At 44.0% G+C, this 19196-nt stretch overlaps 1 protein-coding gene across 1 annotated transcript in view; it reads right to left on the minus strand.

Moving 5' to 3' along the window:
- SRD5A2 (steroid 5 alpha-reductase 2) overlaps positions 1-19196 on the minus strand; it is a 77426-nt gene that overhangs the window by 31609 nt on the left and 26621 nt on the right. Inside the window, exons 2-3 of the mRNA XM_044268633.1 lie at positions 4332-4495; positions 1880-1984 (exon numbers count right to left, since the gene is read on the minus strand). Coding sequence (XP_044124568.1) covers positions 1880-1984; positions 4332-4495 — 269 coding nt within the window. The remainder of the gene's footprint in view (positions 1-1879; positions 1985-4331; positions 4496-19196) is intronic.

Genomic DNA, 19196 nt, shown 5'->3' on the forward strand with positions numbered 1-19196 from the left:
ATCGTGGGTGTTCCCGCAATGCACCCGCACATTTTCCCGCAACGCCCGTGTGAAAGGGGCCATACTGTTGCTGCTCCTCTGCTGCAGTAATAAGTCCACTGTGTGGTGTCAACATTTATTAGTGTAGCTGTAATAGTGATCCCACAGTGGTGTATGCATCTAATGAATAATCAGGTTGATGTGGGATATATAAGTTTTTTTTAAATACTTTAATATGTATGTTAAATGGGACATTTTTACAAATAATTTAATTATTTAGGTATCTAAGATGCTAATTTAGGTATTTGAGGTACCAGTCGGAACCGAAGCCGAGTTCGGATCCAAGTTTTAAAGTGCTTTTCCACTTTAAAAATCAAATACCAAAGTTATTCAACATAGTTTCGCTATACTTCACAAATAACTAACTCGCCTCATCGGATGCCATTGTGATGCTGTATGGAGACAGATCTCCGTAAAGCATTAATCCGAAGTTTTGCGAGATCTAGGATCCGAAGCTCGCTTCGCTCATCACTAGATAGGACTACCCACTTTACTCCTAAGCTTGGGGTAGTTATTTAGACCAATAAATTCCAAGTTATAGGAAATCTTTTCCTACTGTATTATAATCTGCTCAGTTCCTCTACGACATTCTCCCTGCCAGTGTGGCAACTAACATGGAGGCAGAGCATATGACTGCTATGGGGCCTGGCACTGAACTATCTAGCAGTCGCCAATAGGGGGAACACAGTCTATAGGGATTTTCAAAGCTTCCATTAAGGCCTCTTGAACACAAATGTTTTTTTTCTTCCGTTTCCATTCAATTTTTTTTCGTTCCGTATATGGACCCATTCATTTTTGGTCTGCAAAAAAAGGAAGGTACTCCGTATGCCTTCCGTTTCCGTATTTTCGTTCAAAGATAGAACATGTCCTATTATTGTCCGCATAACGGACAAGGATAGTACTGTTCTATCAAGGGCCAGCTGTTCCGTTCCGCCCAAAAAATTTTGCGAACCTGTTTTTTGAAGACTGGAAAATACTGAAAAAGCCATACGGTTGTGTGCAAAAAGGCCTAAAGGGTTGTTTGGGTTCAGAGCTGAACCCGGAAATATCCCCATGTTGACCCCTCCAGCCCCGCTGATATGAGCATCAGAGCATTTCATGCTCCAAAGCTTTCCTCTGTCCTGCACTGAATTGCACAGGATAAAGACATCTTTTGGAGATCGGGTGATGTACCAGGCTCTCCATGGGGACTGCTAGGCAGAGGCCTCTGCCTAGCAGTGAGCCCAGTGATGTCACCGGCACTAATGGGTCGGTTTTAGCGCTGCCCTAGCCTGTAAAACGGCTAGGGCAGTGCTTAAGAGCCGGCCTCTGCTAGGCGGAAGCCTCCTCCTAGCAGTGTAATAATGTAAACCAAAAAGTCCTTGCCCTGCACGATTGTATGAGGGATATTTGTCAGTGTACCGTATTTATGAGTCAGGTAAAATAGAGAAATATTTTTCGCACAAAGGGGCATAGGTGTCCTGCAGATAGGACTGCATGTACAATGACAAACATGCTCAAGGCGCAGAGATAGCTGTCTAGCTGGGGCGACTCCCTGGGAACAGGGACATATAGATGTTTAACCACAACACACAATTTCATAGGAAGACAATTTGCCTATTTTTGGGAGTGTGGAAGGAAAGCCATGCAAACATGGGGAGAACATACAAACACCATGCAGATGTCCGTGGTCAGAGATGAACCCAGTATCTAGCACTGCAAGGCACCAGTGCTACCAGTGCACCAGTGCTACCATGCTGCACTGCCACAATGTGACAGGTTCCCTTTAATAATAGTGCATTATAATTAAACACATGTGTTCCTTTATATATATTGGGTGTACATAAGCTAACCATGTTACCTTCTGGAATCTTGTAAGAGACTTCTTCAATTTGTTTTCTTAATGTGCGCAGAATATGGTCACTATGTATATTTATGCCCATTCCAAGGACGAATATGACAACCCCTGTAATTGAAATACAGTCAGTATAACCTATGTCATACAATTATAGTAATCAAATGTATTGCCAGTGTTTATAGCTACAACTTTTTAACTCCTTCCTGACATCCGCTGTACATGTATGGCAGATGTCGGGTCTTTAAAGATGGTGCCCGCTCCACAGCTACCAGGTGCCTACTGTTTCATACAGCAGACAGCCGCGGCTAAAATCGGCAATTGGCGATAATGCTGATTACGGACAGTTAACCCCTTGCCCCGCATTTGAGTGGTTGGAAACCCGGAAGCGGGCAGGAACGTCTCCCCTAGATGGAGATCAAGGAAAGTGATCCATGTGAGTAATGATCCTCAGCCTGTACTAGTCTTCCAGGCACATTACTTGTATATTTCAAATTCAGGCCAGCAGGTGGCAGCACTGAATTGTAATATAGCCATTTCTGTATAGGATAATAGAGAAAATTCCATACATATATATACATTCAAATCAACCTCCTTTCCCCAAAATCTAAATCTAAATCAAAATACTTAAATAATAAATAAAAAATCAACATCCTTGGCATCGCCTGTACAATGTAAATATAAAAAAAAAATATCCCATATGGTGATTGATGAATAGCATAACGGGAAAAATTAAAAATGGCCGATTCGCTATTTATTCATTTCTTTGCCTTTGATCAAAAATTCATACACACCCCAAAATGGTATTAACAAAAATAAAGATCTTCCTGCAAAAATGAGCCATCAAACATCTCCGTAGACAAAAGTATAAAAATGTTATGGGGGTCAGAATATGGAAATGAAAAGGAACATTTTTTTCCCAAAAGTTTATAAAACTCAAGAAAAACTATACATATGTAGTATCGACATATTGGTACTAACCCAGAGAATGAAGAGCATATCAGTTTTACCACATATTGAATGGTGTAAAACCGGCAGATTATTTTTATTTTTTTTCCCCAATTCCACCCTATTTGGAATTGTATTTTAGTGATGAGCGGCAGGGTCATATTCGAATTCGCAACATTTCGCGAATATTTTGTAGAATATTTGTCGAATAATCGCAAATTCGGATATTCGTTATATTCTACAATTTTTTTTTTTTACTCGAAAAATCGGCAAGGTAATGATTGTGTAATGTGCGAATTTTCGTAATTTGAATTTTCGGATTCTAATTTATATTGCTAATTTTTCAACTTACAACTATTAGACAAAGAAGAATATAGCACTATATTAGCTAAATTGCTCTATATTCGATTTTTTTTTTGAATATTCGCTATATTGCTGTAACTTAGTTTTTCTGAATATTCGTAATATTCTAAAACAAGAATATATAGCGAATATTCGAAAAAAACGAATATAGAGCAATTTAGCTAATATAGTGCTATAATCTTTTTTTTTTTTTTTATAGTTGTAATTTTTTTCCAATCCGAACTTCAGATGAGAAAAAAATTACAACTATTAGACAAAGAAGATTATAGCACTATATTAGCTAAATTTCTCTGTATTCAATTTTATTTTTTTCGAATATTCGCTATATTGCTATAACTTTGTTTTTTCGAATATTCGTAATATACTAAAACAAGAATATATAGCAATATAGCGAATATTCGAAAAAAACGAATATAGAGCAATTTAGCTAATATAGTGCTATAATCTTCTTTGTCTAATAGTTTTAATTTTTTTCTCATCTGAAGTTCAGATTGGAAAAAAATTACAACTATAAAAAAAAAAGATTATAGCACTATATTAGCTAAATTGCTCTATATTCGTTTTTTTCGATTATTCGCTATATTGCTATAACTTAGTTTTTTCGAATATTCGTAATATTCTTAAACAAGAATATATAGCAATAAAGCGAATATTCGAAAAAAGCGAATATAGAGCAAAATTCGCAAACACTACTACTCCTAAAGTCAAGTATATTGCAGCCTTCTTATTGGCCCACAAGCTTGAAGCAGGGAGGGATCATGTGTACTGATAAAAAAAAAAAAAAAAAACGAATAAAAAAATAAAAAGCCAGGAAAATTTAGAATATTCGAAATTGCGAATATATATAACTATATTCAAAATATTCATGAATTTTGGAAGTATCTATATTCGAGATAAAAATTCGAATATTCGTGATCAACACTATTGTATTCACAGCTTACCCCACTACATTCTATGCAATATTAAATCTTGCCATTAGTAAGTACAATTTGTTCTGCAAAAAACAAGTACTCATATGGCTCTGTGGACTTAAAAATAAAAAAAGCATCGAAACGCAAGGAAAGGGTTAAAACTGCATATGAACAAAATACAATAAACAAAGAGTCGATAGATCTAAAACTACTAAGAATTGACTTCATATTTTTACCTAATTGAAATCGAATATCCATGTACCAATCTTTAGGGTACTCGGCGACATATATCATGCAGTGACTTTGTAAGAAACCATTGTAACTGCAAAATATCACAGCACAAAATACTATAAATAAAGGTATAGGTCTTCCTCTTGTAAAAGCTGAATAGATAAACGTCCTGAAAAAAATAATAATTTGAAAGTTACAAAGTAAGGAAGTGACTCAAAAAGCAAATGTATATTTGACTATTAGTTAAAAAAATATATATATAAAGAAATGGTATGGATCTTTAAAAGGGTTGCCAAGGAATCAAATAACAATGTCAGAAAAGTTTAATAGGAAAGTAAATATCAATAAAAAAAATAAAAAAAAATAACAGTTTAATCCACTGCTGCCTCAGTTGTCCCCGGCGGTCTCTGTTTTGCAGTGATGACATCACGTAAATCCAGCTGACCACTGTAGCTGACCACTAGCCAGTGGTGACGTGCTGTACATATGTACTAGTATCACGGCTCTGGTCAGCAGGAAAGTAAACAAAGACCAGTGAGGACCAGCATAACTGCAGTGAAACCGAAACATAGAAAAGTTTAATTTTGCAACAAGAACTGAGACATATATAATAGACGGGTAATGTTCTACAAATGAAATAAAGGGACAGAGTATCCAATCAGCAATTCATATCTTCACATGTTAGAACTTCCAGTATACAACATTGTACTGCAGTGCAGTGTAAATGCAGTGCAATCTACAGGCAGCATGCTATGGAGCAGAAAGAGCTGACCAGATTGGAATACAGTGGTGCTTGTGGAAGTGTATAATGGCACAAACAAAGGAGATTTCGGAGTTGTTGATGTTCATCAGGCTGGAAAATGTTACAAAACCATTTCTAAAGATTTTGGATCCCATCAATCCACAGTCAGAATGTGTACAAATGGGTAAATTATTACCCTCCCTCAGGGGTGGGATTCCAATTATTAACAATAGGTTCCCTACTCAACCCCGGACGCACGGCATCACGACACATGTTTACATATACATACACTAGTGGCGTACCTGGGGGGGAGGGCGGTCTGCCTCGGGTGCCGGCTCTCAGGAGGATGCCAGAAGCAATGAGCGCTTCCATCAATACAGATGGACGCGCTCATTGCTGGGGCGCTGACGCCCACATACTGTGGCAGGCCACGGAAGCGCATAGTTCCCTGCCCCGCCGCCCATCACCGCCATAGGCTTCAGGCCTAGTGGGCCTGAGGCCTATGCAGTAGTGAAATCCCGATGCAGGCTTGCGTGATGATGTAATTGTGCGCGCCTGTGCTGGGACGCAGGAGCACAGTGAAGTTTTTTTTATTTTATGTGCCAACTTTGGGGGACGTGGGGAATGATATGGGGAACATGGGGGGGCACACAGGAGGACATGTGGGGGAAAAATATTATAGTGGTATACTGTGTGGGGGCAAATTTCTATGGGAGGGATTACTATGCAGGGGCAAATAATTATGGGAGGGATAACTACTGTGTGGGGCAAATTACTATATGGGGCAGTGTGGGGGAAATTACATATGTGGGGACAGTGTGGGGGGGCAGTGTGGGGGAAACTGTGGGGGGGCAGTTACTGTGTGGGGACAGTGTTGGGGGAAACTACTGTGTGGTGGAAACTACTGTGTGAGGGCAGTGTGGGGGAAACTACTGTGTGGGGGCAGTTACTGTGTGGGGACAGTGTTGGGGGAAACTACTGTGTGGGGGAAACTACTGTGTGGGGGAAACTACTGTGTGGGGGAAACTACTGTGTGGGGGAAACTACTGTGTGGGGGAAACTACTGTGTGGGGGAAACTACTGTGTGGGGGAAACTACTGTGTGGGGGAAACTACTGTGTGGGGGAAACCACTGTGTGGGGGAAATCACTGTGTGGGGGAAATCACTGTGTGGGGGAAATCACTGTGTGGGGGAAATCACTGTGTGGAGGAAATCACTGTGTGGGGGAAATCACTGTGTGGGGGAAACTACTGTGTGGGGAAAATTACTGTGTGGGGACAGTGTTGGGGGAAACTACTGTGTGGTGGAAACTACTGTGTGAGGGCAGTGTGGGGGAAACTACTGTGTGGGGGCAGTTACTGTGTGGGGACAGTGTTGGGGGAAATTACTGTGTGGGGGAAATCACTGTGTGGGGGAAATCACTTTGTGGGGGAAATCACTTTGTGGGGGAAATCACTGTGTGTGGGAAATCACTGTGTGGGGGAAATCACTGTGTGGGGGAAATCACTGTGTGGGGGAAACTACTGTGTGGGGACAGTGTTGGGGGAAACTACTGTGTGGTGGAAACTACTGTGTGAGGGCAGTGTGGGGGAAACTACTGTGTGGGGGCAGTTACTGTGTGGGGACAGTGTGGGGGAAATTACTGTGTGGGGGAAACTACTGCATGGGGGCAGTTACTGTGTGGGGGAAATAACTGTGTGGGGGCAGTGTGGGGGAAACTACTGTGTGGGGGAAACTACTGTGTGGGGGCAGTGTGGGGGAAACTACTGTGTGGGGGCAGTTACTGTGTGGGGACAGTGTTGGGGGGAACTACTGTGTGGGGGAAACTACTGTGTGGGGGAAATTACTGTGTCAAACTACTGTGTGGGGCAAATTACTATATGAGGGCAGTGTGGGGGTAATTACTGTGTGGGGGGCAGTATTGGGGAAATTACTGTATGGGGGCAGTGTGGGGCAAATTACTGTGTGGGGGGCAGTATTGGGGAAATTACTGTATGGGGGCAGTGTGGGGCAAATTACTGTGTGGGGGGCAGTATTGGGGAAATTACTGTATGGGGGCAGTGTGGGGGAAATTACTCTGTGGGGGCAAATTACTATGGGGGCAGTATAATGTAAATTACTATATGGGTGTCACAACCAGACAGCTGAGAAGCTCTGACAGAGGCCTTTCAGAACCTCCCCCTTGAGTTCTGTGTTGTGGTATTCAGCTCCTCCTCTCATTAGCATCTCTCAGCTGTTATGTGTTGGACTAATTGTTTCCCTTTAAATTCTTTCCCAGAATGCTTTTCTGGGCGGCTTATATTTCTTCCTGGAGTATGTGTGCTTGCCCATCTGGTTCTCCTCTCCTCCACAAAGTTAAGTGTTACACTGTTATCTGTTATTTTCTGTTTGCTGGATCCCAGGTGACCCTGACTCCCTCCGTGTCTGGTGTAGGGAGCCGGTGGTCGTGTCCCCTCACTAATGTAGGGTGCTCAGGGCTTTATAGTCAAGGTTCGTGGATATGCATACCTCCACCATTTGGATCTATGCATAGGCTGAGCAGCCAGGGAAAAAGCCAGGTCTTATACAGGGGTCTCCCTTTCGTTCCTTAGCTTTTGGATCCAGCGAGACATTTATACATGTTGTTTTGCCTTGTTACCTGTACACATTCCGTGACATTATAAGCCGCCAAAACCGTCTTAAGCATGGATCCGGTTTCACTTTTGGCTGAACGCTTCTAGGGTCTTTCATTGGAGGTAGCAGACCTCCGTAAGACTTTGTCTCAGCTTCAAGTGACCGGTTCAGCTTGCGTTCATGGAGCTTGTTCTGAGCCTAAGATCTCGCTCCCGGATACGTTCTCCGGGGGTAGTGAGAATTTTGTGCGTTTTAGAGAGGCTTGCAAACTCCATTTTCGCCTTCTTCCCCTTTCCTCTGGAGATGAGGAACGGAGGGTGGGGATCATTATATCGCTGCTCAGGGGTAACGCTCAGTCCTGGGCCTTTTCGCTGCCGGAGGGGGCACGGCCCCTCCGTTCAGTGGATGAATTCTTTTTAGCCCTGGGTCAGATATATGATGATCCGGATCGTATTGCTCTGGCGGAGTCTAGACTACGTCTCCTATGCCAGGGTAAACAATCCGCAGAAATATACTGCTCAGAATTTCGGAGTTGGGCAGCTGATACTGGTTGGAATGATGCTGCACTCCGAAGTCAATTTTGCCATGGTCTTTCAGAGGGATTGAAAGATGCATTTGCCTTTCATGAAAGGCCTATTTCTTTGGACTCTGCTATGTCTCAGGCCGTTCGTATTGACAGGCGTCTTAGAGAGAGAGGAGAGATCTCTCCTTCCTGTCATACTCGGTCCCAGGACTGTGCAGCGGTCCCATTCTGTGCGCAGGGGTCTCAGTCGCTGTCAGCCCCTTCTGAGCAGGAGCCCATGCAGTTGGGGTTGATTGCTTCTGACAATAGAAGATTCAGCCCGCATGGGAGGGTTTGTTTTTGTTGTGGAGGTATTAATAATTTGGCAAATATTTGTCCCTCTAGGAGATTCAGGCAGTTCTCTGGGTATAATAAAGAAACAAAGAGGAAAAAATCTTTGAAAAATGTTCCGTCTGTTACTATTGGCAGGATTGAGGCGGAGATTGAAGATTTTCCGTTTGCTTGTAGTTCCCGTTTTGTCCTGCCGGCTAGGGTGGCGCTAGAGAGCAAGAACATTTTTTGTGAGATTTTTGTGGATAGTGGAGCAGCGGTCAATCTCATTGATAATCACTTTGCGATAACTCATGGTTTCCAGGTGTGCGCTTTGAGAAAGGATATTCCTGTATTTGCTATCGATTCCGCTCCACTTTCTCAGAAATCATTAAAGGGCATAGTTCACAATATCCGTTTAATTGTGAGTGATGCTCATGTTGAGGATGTGTCATGTTTCGTCCTTAGCGGTTTGCCCACCCCGCTGGTGTTGGGGCTGCCCTGGCTCACTAAGCATAACCCCACCATTGATTGGCAAGCGAAGCAAATAAATGGTTGGAGTGACTTTTGCAGAGAGAATTGCCTCATGACATCTGTTTCTAAGGTTGCTACTAAGACTATACCATCTTTTCTCTCTGAATTTTCGGATGTCTTCTCTGAGAGTGGAGTTCAGGATTTGCCCCCGCACAGGGAGTACGATTGCCCTATTAATCTCATCCCAGACGCCAAGCTGCCTAAATCTCGTTTATACAATCTTTCCCAACCTGAGAGGATCGCTATGCGTGCTTATATCTCTGAGAGTCTGAGAAAGGGACACATACGACCCTCGAAGTCACCTGTTGCCGCTGGTTTTTTCTTTGTTAAGAAAAAAGATGGTTCTTTAAGACCTTGTCTGGATTTCAGGGAGCTGAACAATATCACAATTCGTGACCCTTATCCGCTTCCTCTGATCCCGGACCTATTTAACCAGGTTGTTGGGGCTAAACTCTTTTCCAAATTAGATTTAAGAGGGGCATACAACCTGGTCAGGGTCAGAGAAGGGGACGAATGGAAGACGGCCTTCAATACCCCTGAGGGCCATTTTGAAAACTTGGTTATGCCTTTTGGTTTGATGAATGCCCCAGCCGTTTTCCAGCATTTCGTGAACAGCATTTTTTATCATTTGATGGGAAAATTTGTATTGGTGTATTTGGATGACATTTTGATTTTTTCTCCCGATTTCAAAACTCATAAGGAACATTTACGTCAGGTCTTGCTCATCCTGCGGGAGAATAAATTATATGCGAAACTGGAAAAATGTGTGTTTGCGGTTCCAGAAATTCAATTTCTGGGGTTTCTTCTCTCCGCTTCTGGTTTTCGCATGGACCCAGAGAAGGTCCGCGCTGTGCTTGAGTGGGAGCTTCCTGAGAATCAAAAGGCGCTGATGCGTTTTTTGGGCTTTGCCAATTATTACAGGAAGTTCATCTTGAATTATTCTTCTATTGTTAAACCACTCACTGATATGACCAGAAAGGGGGTAGATTTTTCTTCTTGGTCAGTAGAGGCGCGTAAGGCTTTTTCTGATATCAAGGAGAGTTTTGCTTCCGCTCCCATCTTGGTGCAACCTGATGTTTCGTTACCCTTCATAGTTGAGGTTGATGCTTCTGAGGTGGGTGTGGGGGCGGTCTTGTCTCAGGGTTCCTCTCCTGCCAATTGGCGACCGTGTGCCTTTTTCTCAAGAAAACTCTCCTCCGCAGAGAGAAATTACGATGTGGGAGATAGGGAATTGTTGGCCATCAAGTTGGCTTTTGAGGAATGGCGCCATTGGCTAGAGGGAGCCAGACACCCTATTACCGTATTTACTGACCATAAAAATCTGGCCTACTTGGAGTCAGCCAAGCGTCTGAACCCGAGACAGGCCAGATGGTCGTTGTTCTTTTCTAGGTTTAATTTTGTTGTCACGTTCCGCCCTGGAGTTAAGAATGTGAAGGCAGATGCCCTGTCACGTTGTTTTCCGGGAGGCGGGAATTTTGAAGACCCGGGTCCCATTTTGGCTGAAGGTGTGGTGGTCTCTGCTCTTTTTCCTGAATTGGAGGCAGAGGTGCAGGCAGCCCAGTCAGAGGCTCCTGATCTTTGTCCTCCTGGGAGGTTGTTTGTGCCTCTCGCTTTAAGACACAAGATTTTTAAAGAACACCACGATACGGTCCTTGCTGGGCACCCGGGGGTAAGAGCCACACTGGATCTCATCGCTCGGAGATTCTGGTGGCCTGCGCTTCGTAAGTCGGTTGAGGGTTTTGTGGCAGCCTGCGAGACTTGCGCTCGTGCCAAAGTCCCTCATTCACGGCCATCAGGTCCTCTCCTTCCCTTACCCATTCCTTCCCGTCCTTGGACACATCTGTCCATGGACTTTATCACGGACCTGCCTCGTTCCTCGGGGAAGACTGTGATTCTGGTGGTGGTGGACCGTTTTAGCAAAATGGTGCATTTCATCCCTTTTCCTGGTTTGCCCAATGCTAAGACGCTGGCGCAGGCATTTGTTGATCACATTGTCAAATTGCACGGTATTCCTTCAGACATAGTCTCTGATAGGGGCACGCAGTTTGTTTCCAGATTCTGGAAGGCTTTCTGTTCTCGCTTGGGGGTTCGGTTGTCATTCTCTTCTGCTTTCCACCCGCAGTCGAATGGCCAGACAGAGCGCGTCAATCAGAATCTGGAGACATATCTGCGCTGTTTTGTGGCGGAGAATCAAGAGGATTGGTGTTCTTTTTTGTCCCTTGCTGAGTTTGCTTTAAATAACCGTCGTCAGGAGTCCTCTGATAAGTCACCATTTTTTGGTGCATATGGGTTTCATCCACAGTTTGGGACTTTCTCGGGAGAGGGGTCTTCTGGTTTACCTGATGAGGACAGATTCTCCTCGTCTTTGTCATCTATTTGGCAAAAGATTCAAGATAATCTAAAGAGCATGACGTGAGAGATATAAGCGTGTGGCTGATAAGAGACGTGTGCTTGGTCCGGACCTGAATGTTGGTGATCTGGTGTGGTTGTCTACCAAGAATATCAAATTGAAGGTTCCCTCCTGGAAGTTGGGTCCTAGGTTTATTGGGCCTTACAAAATCCTGTCTGTCATCAATCCTGTTGCATACCGTCTTGATCTTCCTCAGACTTGGAAGATCCATAATGTTTTTCATAAGTCCTTATTGAAACCTTATGTTCAACCCATTGTACCCTCGCCTTTGCCTCCTCCTCCGATTATGGTTGATGGGAATCTTGAATTTCAGGTCTCTAGGATTGTGGATTCTCGTCTTGTCCGCGGTTCTCTTCAGTACCTTGTTCACTGGGAGGGGTATGGTCCTGAGGAGAGGATGTGGGTCTCAGTGACGGACATTAAAGCCTCTCGTCTCATCAAGGCTTTCCATAGGTCCCATCCTGAGAAGGTGGGTTCTGAGTGTCCGGAGTCCACTCGTAGAGGGAGGGGTACTGTCACAACCAGACAGCTGAGAAGCTCTGACAGAGGCCTTTCAGAACCTCCCCCTTGAGTTCTGTGTTGTGGTATTCAGCTCCTCCTCTCATTAGCATCTCTCAGCTGTTATGTGTTGGACTAATTGTTTCCCTTTAAATTCTTTCCCAGAATGCTTTTCTGGGCGGCTTATATTTCTTCCTGGAGTATGTGTGCTTGCCCATCTGGTTCTCCTCTCCTCCACAAAGTTAAGTGTTACACTGTTATCTGTTATTTTCTGTTTGCTGGATCCCAGGTGACCCTGACTCCCTCCGTGTCTGGTGTAGGGAGCCGGTGGTCGTGTCCCCTCACTAATGTAGGGTGCTCAGGGCTTTATAGTCAAGGTTCGTGGATATGCATACCTCCACCATTTGGATCTATGCATAGGCTGAGCAGCCAGGGAAAGTGCCAGGTCTTATACAGGGGTCTCCCTTTCGTTCCTTAGCTTTTGGATCCAGCGAGACATTTATGCATGTTGTTTTGCCTTGTTACCTGTACACATTCTGTGACAATGGGGCAGCGTGGGGGCATTGTCATTGTGGAGGCACTGTAGGGGCAATTCTATTATTTCTAGGGATACTATACAGAAATGATTACCTGGAGCACAATATGGGGTGTTATTATTACTGGGGAAACTCTAAGGGGGCATTATAGCTGCTGTAGACACTATAGGGACATTTGGGGTAATTTATCAAACTGATGTAAAGTAGAACTGGCTTAGTTGCCCATAGCAGCCAATCAGATTCCACCTTTCATTTTTGACAGCTCTTTTGGAAATCCAGTTCTACTTTACACCAGTTTGATAAACGACCCCAATTATGTCTACTGGGGTCACTATTTTTTCAGCAGTATAGTACCTGTGGCATTGGGGGCACAGCGGGCACAGTTTTGGGCATGGCAGCAAGATGACACTGTGGGGACACCAGGATGGGGAGGTTGATAGAAAAACTGAGAAATCTAACATGTTTATATTACAGACTCTGTAGAGACGGGATGCGGCTGAAAGAATTTGTCATGGTGGAGGAGAAGAGGAAAGAGAAGGTCTACATGACAGGAGATGTCCCTGGATGTAAGAGGTATGTGGTCAAGTATTGGGGGGTGGGAGGGGGCTGCCAGAGAAAGGACCCGCCCCGGGTGCCAAACACCCTAGGCACGCCACTGACATACACCATATATATGCAACACACATATACATAAATACACTATATACATGGTACACATACATAAATAGACCATGTATACACTGCACACACATACCACCCAACTTTTAAAAAGCCTAAGGAGCTAAACTCCTACTGCCCTGCTGCCGGATCTGGCTGAATCCCATGCCTGCCCTCCCCAGTAGTGATAAACCAAGAAAGATCATTCCAAGAGCAAGATGTCTAAATAATAATAATAGTCTGCAAGGTCGCAAAGAAACCCAAGGTAACCTCTAAACAACTAAAGGCCTTTCTCATACAACCTAAAGATGTTCATGGGTCCACCGTTAGAAGGACACTTAACAATTGTTGTTCTGAACTAAAATGGCAGGATTCTGAGGCGAAAGTTGCCGCTCTCCAAAAAACCATTATTGCCAATCTATAGTTTGCTAAAGATCACCTGGACAAACCAGAATGCTATTTGAACAATGTTTTGTTCACAGATGACACCAAAACAGAACTTTTTGGTTTAACCCCTTAGTGACTAATGACATACTGTGCACATCATGATGTGGTGTTAGTTACTGCATCATGACGTGCACAGTACATCATGAGATTAAAGTGTCGGCTTGCGGTGACACTGGCATCTAAATGGGTGCTATGACCCGGCAGAGGACACAATCACAGCAGTCCCTGCCTTTGGATCGCTGCGATTGGTCAGTCAGATTTGACCCAATCGCAGCGTTCAGCAGCGGACCTCTGATCTCCTGGGTGAGTGTTGAGGAGATTGCGGCTGCGCTGCTGTGTATATTGTGCTCCAATCACCCTCCTTTCAGGATGGCCGAGCGGGACCAGGTAACAATGAGGGGGCCAACCCCCACCCCACCTCTCCCCGACAATTTTCCAAGATGGCCAAGCAGTAGTAGATTGTCTGCTGTGACATCCATAGGGACCGCTGTATGGAAGGGGTTAACAGGGAGGAAGTTCCCTCCCTCCCCATCGGGCGCTGCACTGTTGTGGCAGCGTCCCGATTGATCATAATAGTAGGAGGAAGGTCCCTCCTTCCCCCCTCCCATCGGGCGCCCGATGGTTACCATGGCAACTGGACACCTTACATAGGCACCCAGGCTTCCCATGGTATGTAAGCCTGACAGGGTCCTGTCAGAGGCAGGAGCCTGAACAGGCTTACTGTGAATGAAAATACACTGCAGTACACTATACAGTGTACTGCAGTGTATTGTAGAGCCATCAGACCCACTGGATTTTCAAGAACCAAGAGGGTCTGAGTCATGAAAGTGTAAAAAAAAAAGTATAAAAAATAGAAAAATGTAAAAAAAAAAATATCTTCAAGTGCGATCTCAGGGGCTCCCAGTAGTCAGAAGTCCAATGACCTGACATTTAAAAAAACTTTTGTGTATAGGTGATAGATTTTTTTTTTATTAATATCTTAGATACATATAGCTTAGATATAGCTTTGATAGATGTAAGTCTCATATAGCTTAGATACATATAGCTGTCATATAGCTTAGATACATATAGCTGTCATATAGCTTAGATACATATAGCTGTCATATAGCTTAGATAGATGTAGGTGTCATATAGCTTAGATACATATAGCTGTCACATAGCTTAGATACATATGGCTGTCATATAGCTTAGATAGATTTAGGTGTCATATAGCTTAGATACATATAGCTGTCATATAGCTTAGATACATATAGGTGTCATATAGCTTAGATACATATAGGTGTCATAGAGCTTAGATACATATAGCTGTCATATAGCTTAGATAGATGTAGGTGTCATATAGCTTAGATACATATGGCTGTCATATAGCTTAGATACATATAGCTGTCATATACAAACCGGATTCCCAAAAAGTTGGGACACTATACAAATCGTGAATAAAAACTGAATGCAATGATGTGGAGGTGCCAACTTCTAATATTTTATTCAGAATAGAACATAAATCACGGAACAAAAGTTTAAACTGAGAAAATGTACCATTTTAAGGGAAAAATATGTTGAATCAGAATTTCATGGTGTCAACAAATCCCCAAAAAGTTGGGACAAGGCCATTTTCACCACTGTGTGGCATCTCCCCTTCTTCTTACAACACTCAACAGACGTCTGGGGACCGAGGAGACCAGTTTCTCAGGTTTAGAAATAGGAATGCTCTCCCATTCTTGTCTAATACAGGCCTCTAACTGTTCCATCGTCTTGGGCCTTCTTTGTTGCACCTTCCTCTTTATGATGCGCCAAATGTTCTCTATAGGTGAAAGATCTGGACTGCAGACTGGCCATTTCAGTGCCCGGATCCTTCTCCTACGCAGCCATGATGTTGTGATTGATGCAGAATGTGGTCTGGCATTATCTTGTTGAAAAATGCAGGGTCTTCCCTGAAAGAGATGACGTCTGGATGGGAGCAGATGTTGTTCTAGAACTTGAATATATTGTTCTGCATTGATGGTGCCTTTCCAGACATGCAAGCTGCCCATGCCACACGCACTCATGCCACCCCATACCATCAGAGATGCAGGCTTCTGAACTGAGCATTGATAACAACTTGGGTTGTCCTTGTCCTCTTTGGTCCGGATGACATTGCGTCCCAGATTTCTAAAAAGAACTTCGAATCGTGACTCGTCTTACCACAGAACAGTCTTCCATTTTGCCACACTCCATTGTAAATGACCCCTGGCCCAGTGAAAACGCCTGAGCTTGTGGATCTTGCTTAGAAATGGCTTCTTCTTTGCACTGTAGAGTTTCAGCTGGCAACAGCGGATGGCACGGTGGATTGTGGTCACTGACAATGGTTTCTGGAAGTATTCCTGAGCCCATTCTGGGATTTACAGTAGCATTCCTGTTTGTGGTGCAGTGTCGTTTAAGGGCCCGGAGATCACGGGCATCCAGTATGGTTTCACGGCCTTGGCCCTTACGCACAGACATTGTTCCAGATTCTCTGAATCTTCGGATGATGTTATGCACAGTTGATGATGATAGATGGAAAGTCTTTGCAATTTTTCGCTGGGTAACATCTTTCTGATATTGCTCCACTATCTTTCTGCGCAACATTGTGGGAATTGGTGATCCTCTACCCATCTTGGCTTCTGAGAGACACTGCCACTCTGAGAAGCTCTTTTTATACCCAATCATGTTGCCAATGGACCTAATTAGTGTTAATTGGTCTTCCAGCTCTTCGTTATGCTCAAATTTACTTTTTCCAGCCTCTTGTTGCTACTTGTCCCAACTTTTTTGGGATTTGTTGACACCGTGAAAATTTGAATCAACGTATTTTTCCTTTAAAATTATAAATGTACTCAGATTAAACGTTTGATCTGTCATCTACGTTCTATTACAAATAACATATTGACATTTGCCATCTCCACATCATTGCATTCAGTTTATATTCACAATTTGTTTAGTGTCCCAACTTTTTGGGAATCTGGTTTGTAGCTTAGATACATATGGCCGTCATATAGCTTAGATACATATGGCCGTCATATAGCTTAGATACATATGGCCGTCATATAGCTTAGATACATATGGCCGTCATATAGCTTAGATATATGTAGGTGTCATATAGCTTAGATACATATAGCTGTCATATAGCTTAGATACACATGGCTGTCATATAGATAAGAAAGATATAGCTCTCCTATAGCTTAGATAGATGTAGGTGTCACATAGCTTAGATACACATGGCTGTCATAGAGCTTAGATACATATAGCTGTCATATAGCTTAGATACACATGGCTGTCATAGAGCTTAGATACATATAGCTGTCATATAGCTTACAATAATTAGATACATATATATCTGTGTATCTGCAATGTGACAGAAAGATCTTCTGCCTGTGTGAGTTAGGAGATGATCATGTGACTGTGTTTTTTATGCAAAATTAGGATGTGCAGCGCAGGGTGAGGGGAAGGTCAGATTATTCGTGCCCACAAATATTCATGAGGGAAAGCTCAGTCATTGTTGTTACACGCCCCACAGCCAGGGCCGGGTCCAGGTTCATAAGGGCCCTTGGGCGATAAATCCCAGTGGGCCCCCTTGAGGCATTTTTTTACATTTACATGTCCCCACATTTACATGTACTGACAGAGCGCAAACTGGTCCTGGTGGTCAGGGATGAGGACTGTGTCACCCAAGGATAATTTTCTACTGGGAAATACAGGGCGCAGTATAATACACTAGAATCTATATAATATAAACACATTAGCCCTACCCCCGAATAATAATACAATTAGGTGGTCATTTATTATATAGGAATACGTCTATATTAGGCGTATTTCTGACACAGATTGTGGCGCAAAGGTCCTTAACACCGCAATCTGTATCTTTTCCCGCTCATGCCAGGTCTAAAAAAAGTGGTGTGGGCAGGGAAGGGGATACAGTTATGGCCATACAGTTATGGATACCACCGCCATATAGTGATAACACCTCCATACAATGATAAAACCACCATACAGTGACTGGATAAAAGGGTATAAGGGGGCACAGTACAGGGAATGACTAGGGGCACTGCACAGGGTGTGGTAAGAGGGCACAATGCAGGTTATAAAGGGGCACAGTACTGGGTGGGGGGCACAGTCACATGACCCTGTGACGTTAGAAGGTCCTTGTGGTGAATGCGAATCAGATGCCACCATAATGAGAGGCAAAGGAGTGAGACAGGGGCCCGGGGCCCTGGATGGACAGGAGGGGTGGACACAGCAAGTAGATGGAAGGGGCTCTGAGGGGGAGGAGGTCTGTGCAGGGCAGCAATAGTAGATAGGAGGGTGGAACAGGAGCTCTGGATACATGAGGGAGGAAAGGAGACAGCAGGGGCTCCATAAAGATGAGATAGGACAGGATGGGGGGGTGGGTGTCATGGAGACAAACTGCTTAATGAAACAGTAAAATAACTAAATAGAATAAAGCAGCATCCAGCAGCCGCACGAACAGTTCCCTCCCTCCTGTCCCACAGAGAAGAGACAGTCACAGTGCAGACTTACTCACAGACTGTCTTCACACTTCTCTGCTCCAGCCCTGCCGGTCTCTTTCCTCAGTCAGCATGTCCTGTGTAGAAGGGGCGTGTTCTGAGTCTCTGCAGCAGCCAGCCTCATGTGACTCAGAGGGCCCACCAAAAGGGGTACTGCGTAAGTGAAATGACAGCAGTGAGAGCTTCCATCTGTATTGATGGAAGTGCTCATAGCATCTCAGTGGGCCCCCCCAGGAGCATTGGGCCCCGGCACTTGCCCGGGGATGCCGGGTTATAACGCTGGCCCTGCCCACAGCTTTTCTGCAGCATGTAAACAAAGCATGGATAACAGAACTATACAAAGGTGTAAGTATGGTTTTTCTCTTAAGAAATCAAGCTTAACCAATGTATATGTGTGTCATGATGAGCAGTGATGGTCAGTACGCAGTGTTCGCCAGCGAACACATGCAGGCTGCCATCTTGACTCACCCGTCCGGTGAGGTAAACCCTTGCCTGTGCCAGGAGCCGGTCTGAAATCAAATGCGGTCACCGGGAGCAGGCATTTCCGAGAACAGCCCGATGAAGGCCCCCTGTTCTCGGAACTGCCTGCTCCCGGTGACTGCATTTGATTTCAGACCGGCTCCCGGCACAGGCACAGATAAGGGCTTATCTGTGCATCGCCGGACGGGTGAGTCAAGATGGCAGCCTGCATGTGTTCGTTGGCGAACACTGCGAACTGACCATCACTGCTGATGAGTTTTAATGCGTTTTTTTTTTTATATAACTCGGATCCCCTTTAACGCCAGTGTGAAACTGGCCATATGCAGAAATATGGAAAACTTTTAGGCACCATTGTACCTCAAGTCACTGATGCTCTTTAATGACACTAGGCAGTAATGTCCCTAAACTTAAAGCTACTATTATAAATTTACAACACAGCCTCAATATGCAGAACTGAAAACACTGCATTCGGAAAGTCCTCAGACCCTTTTACTTTTTTCACAGTTTAAATGTTGCGGCCTTGTGCTAAATACCCCAATCTGGACTCAGTATCCCATAATGACAAAGTGAAAAAAGAATATTCAAAATCTTTGCTAGTTTATTG

Source organism: Bufo gargarizans, chromosome 1, assembly GCF_014858855.1.
Source record: "Bufo gargarizans isolate SCDJY-AF-19 chromosome 1, ASM1485885v1, whole genome shotgun sequence".
NCBI lineage: Eukaryota > Metazoa > Chordata > Amphibia > Anura > Bufonidae > Bufo > Bufo gargarizans.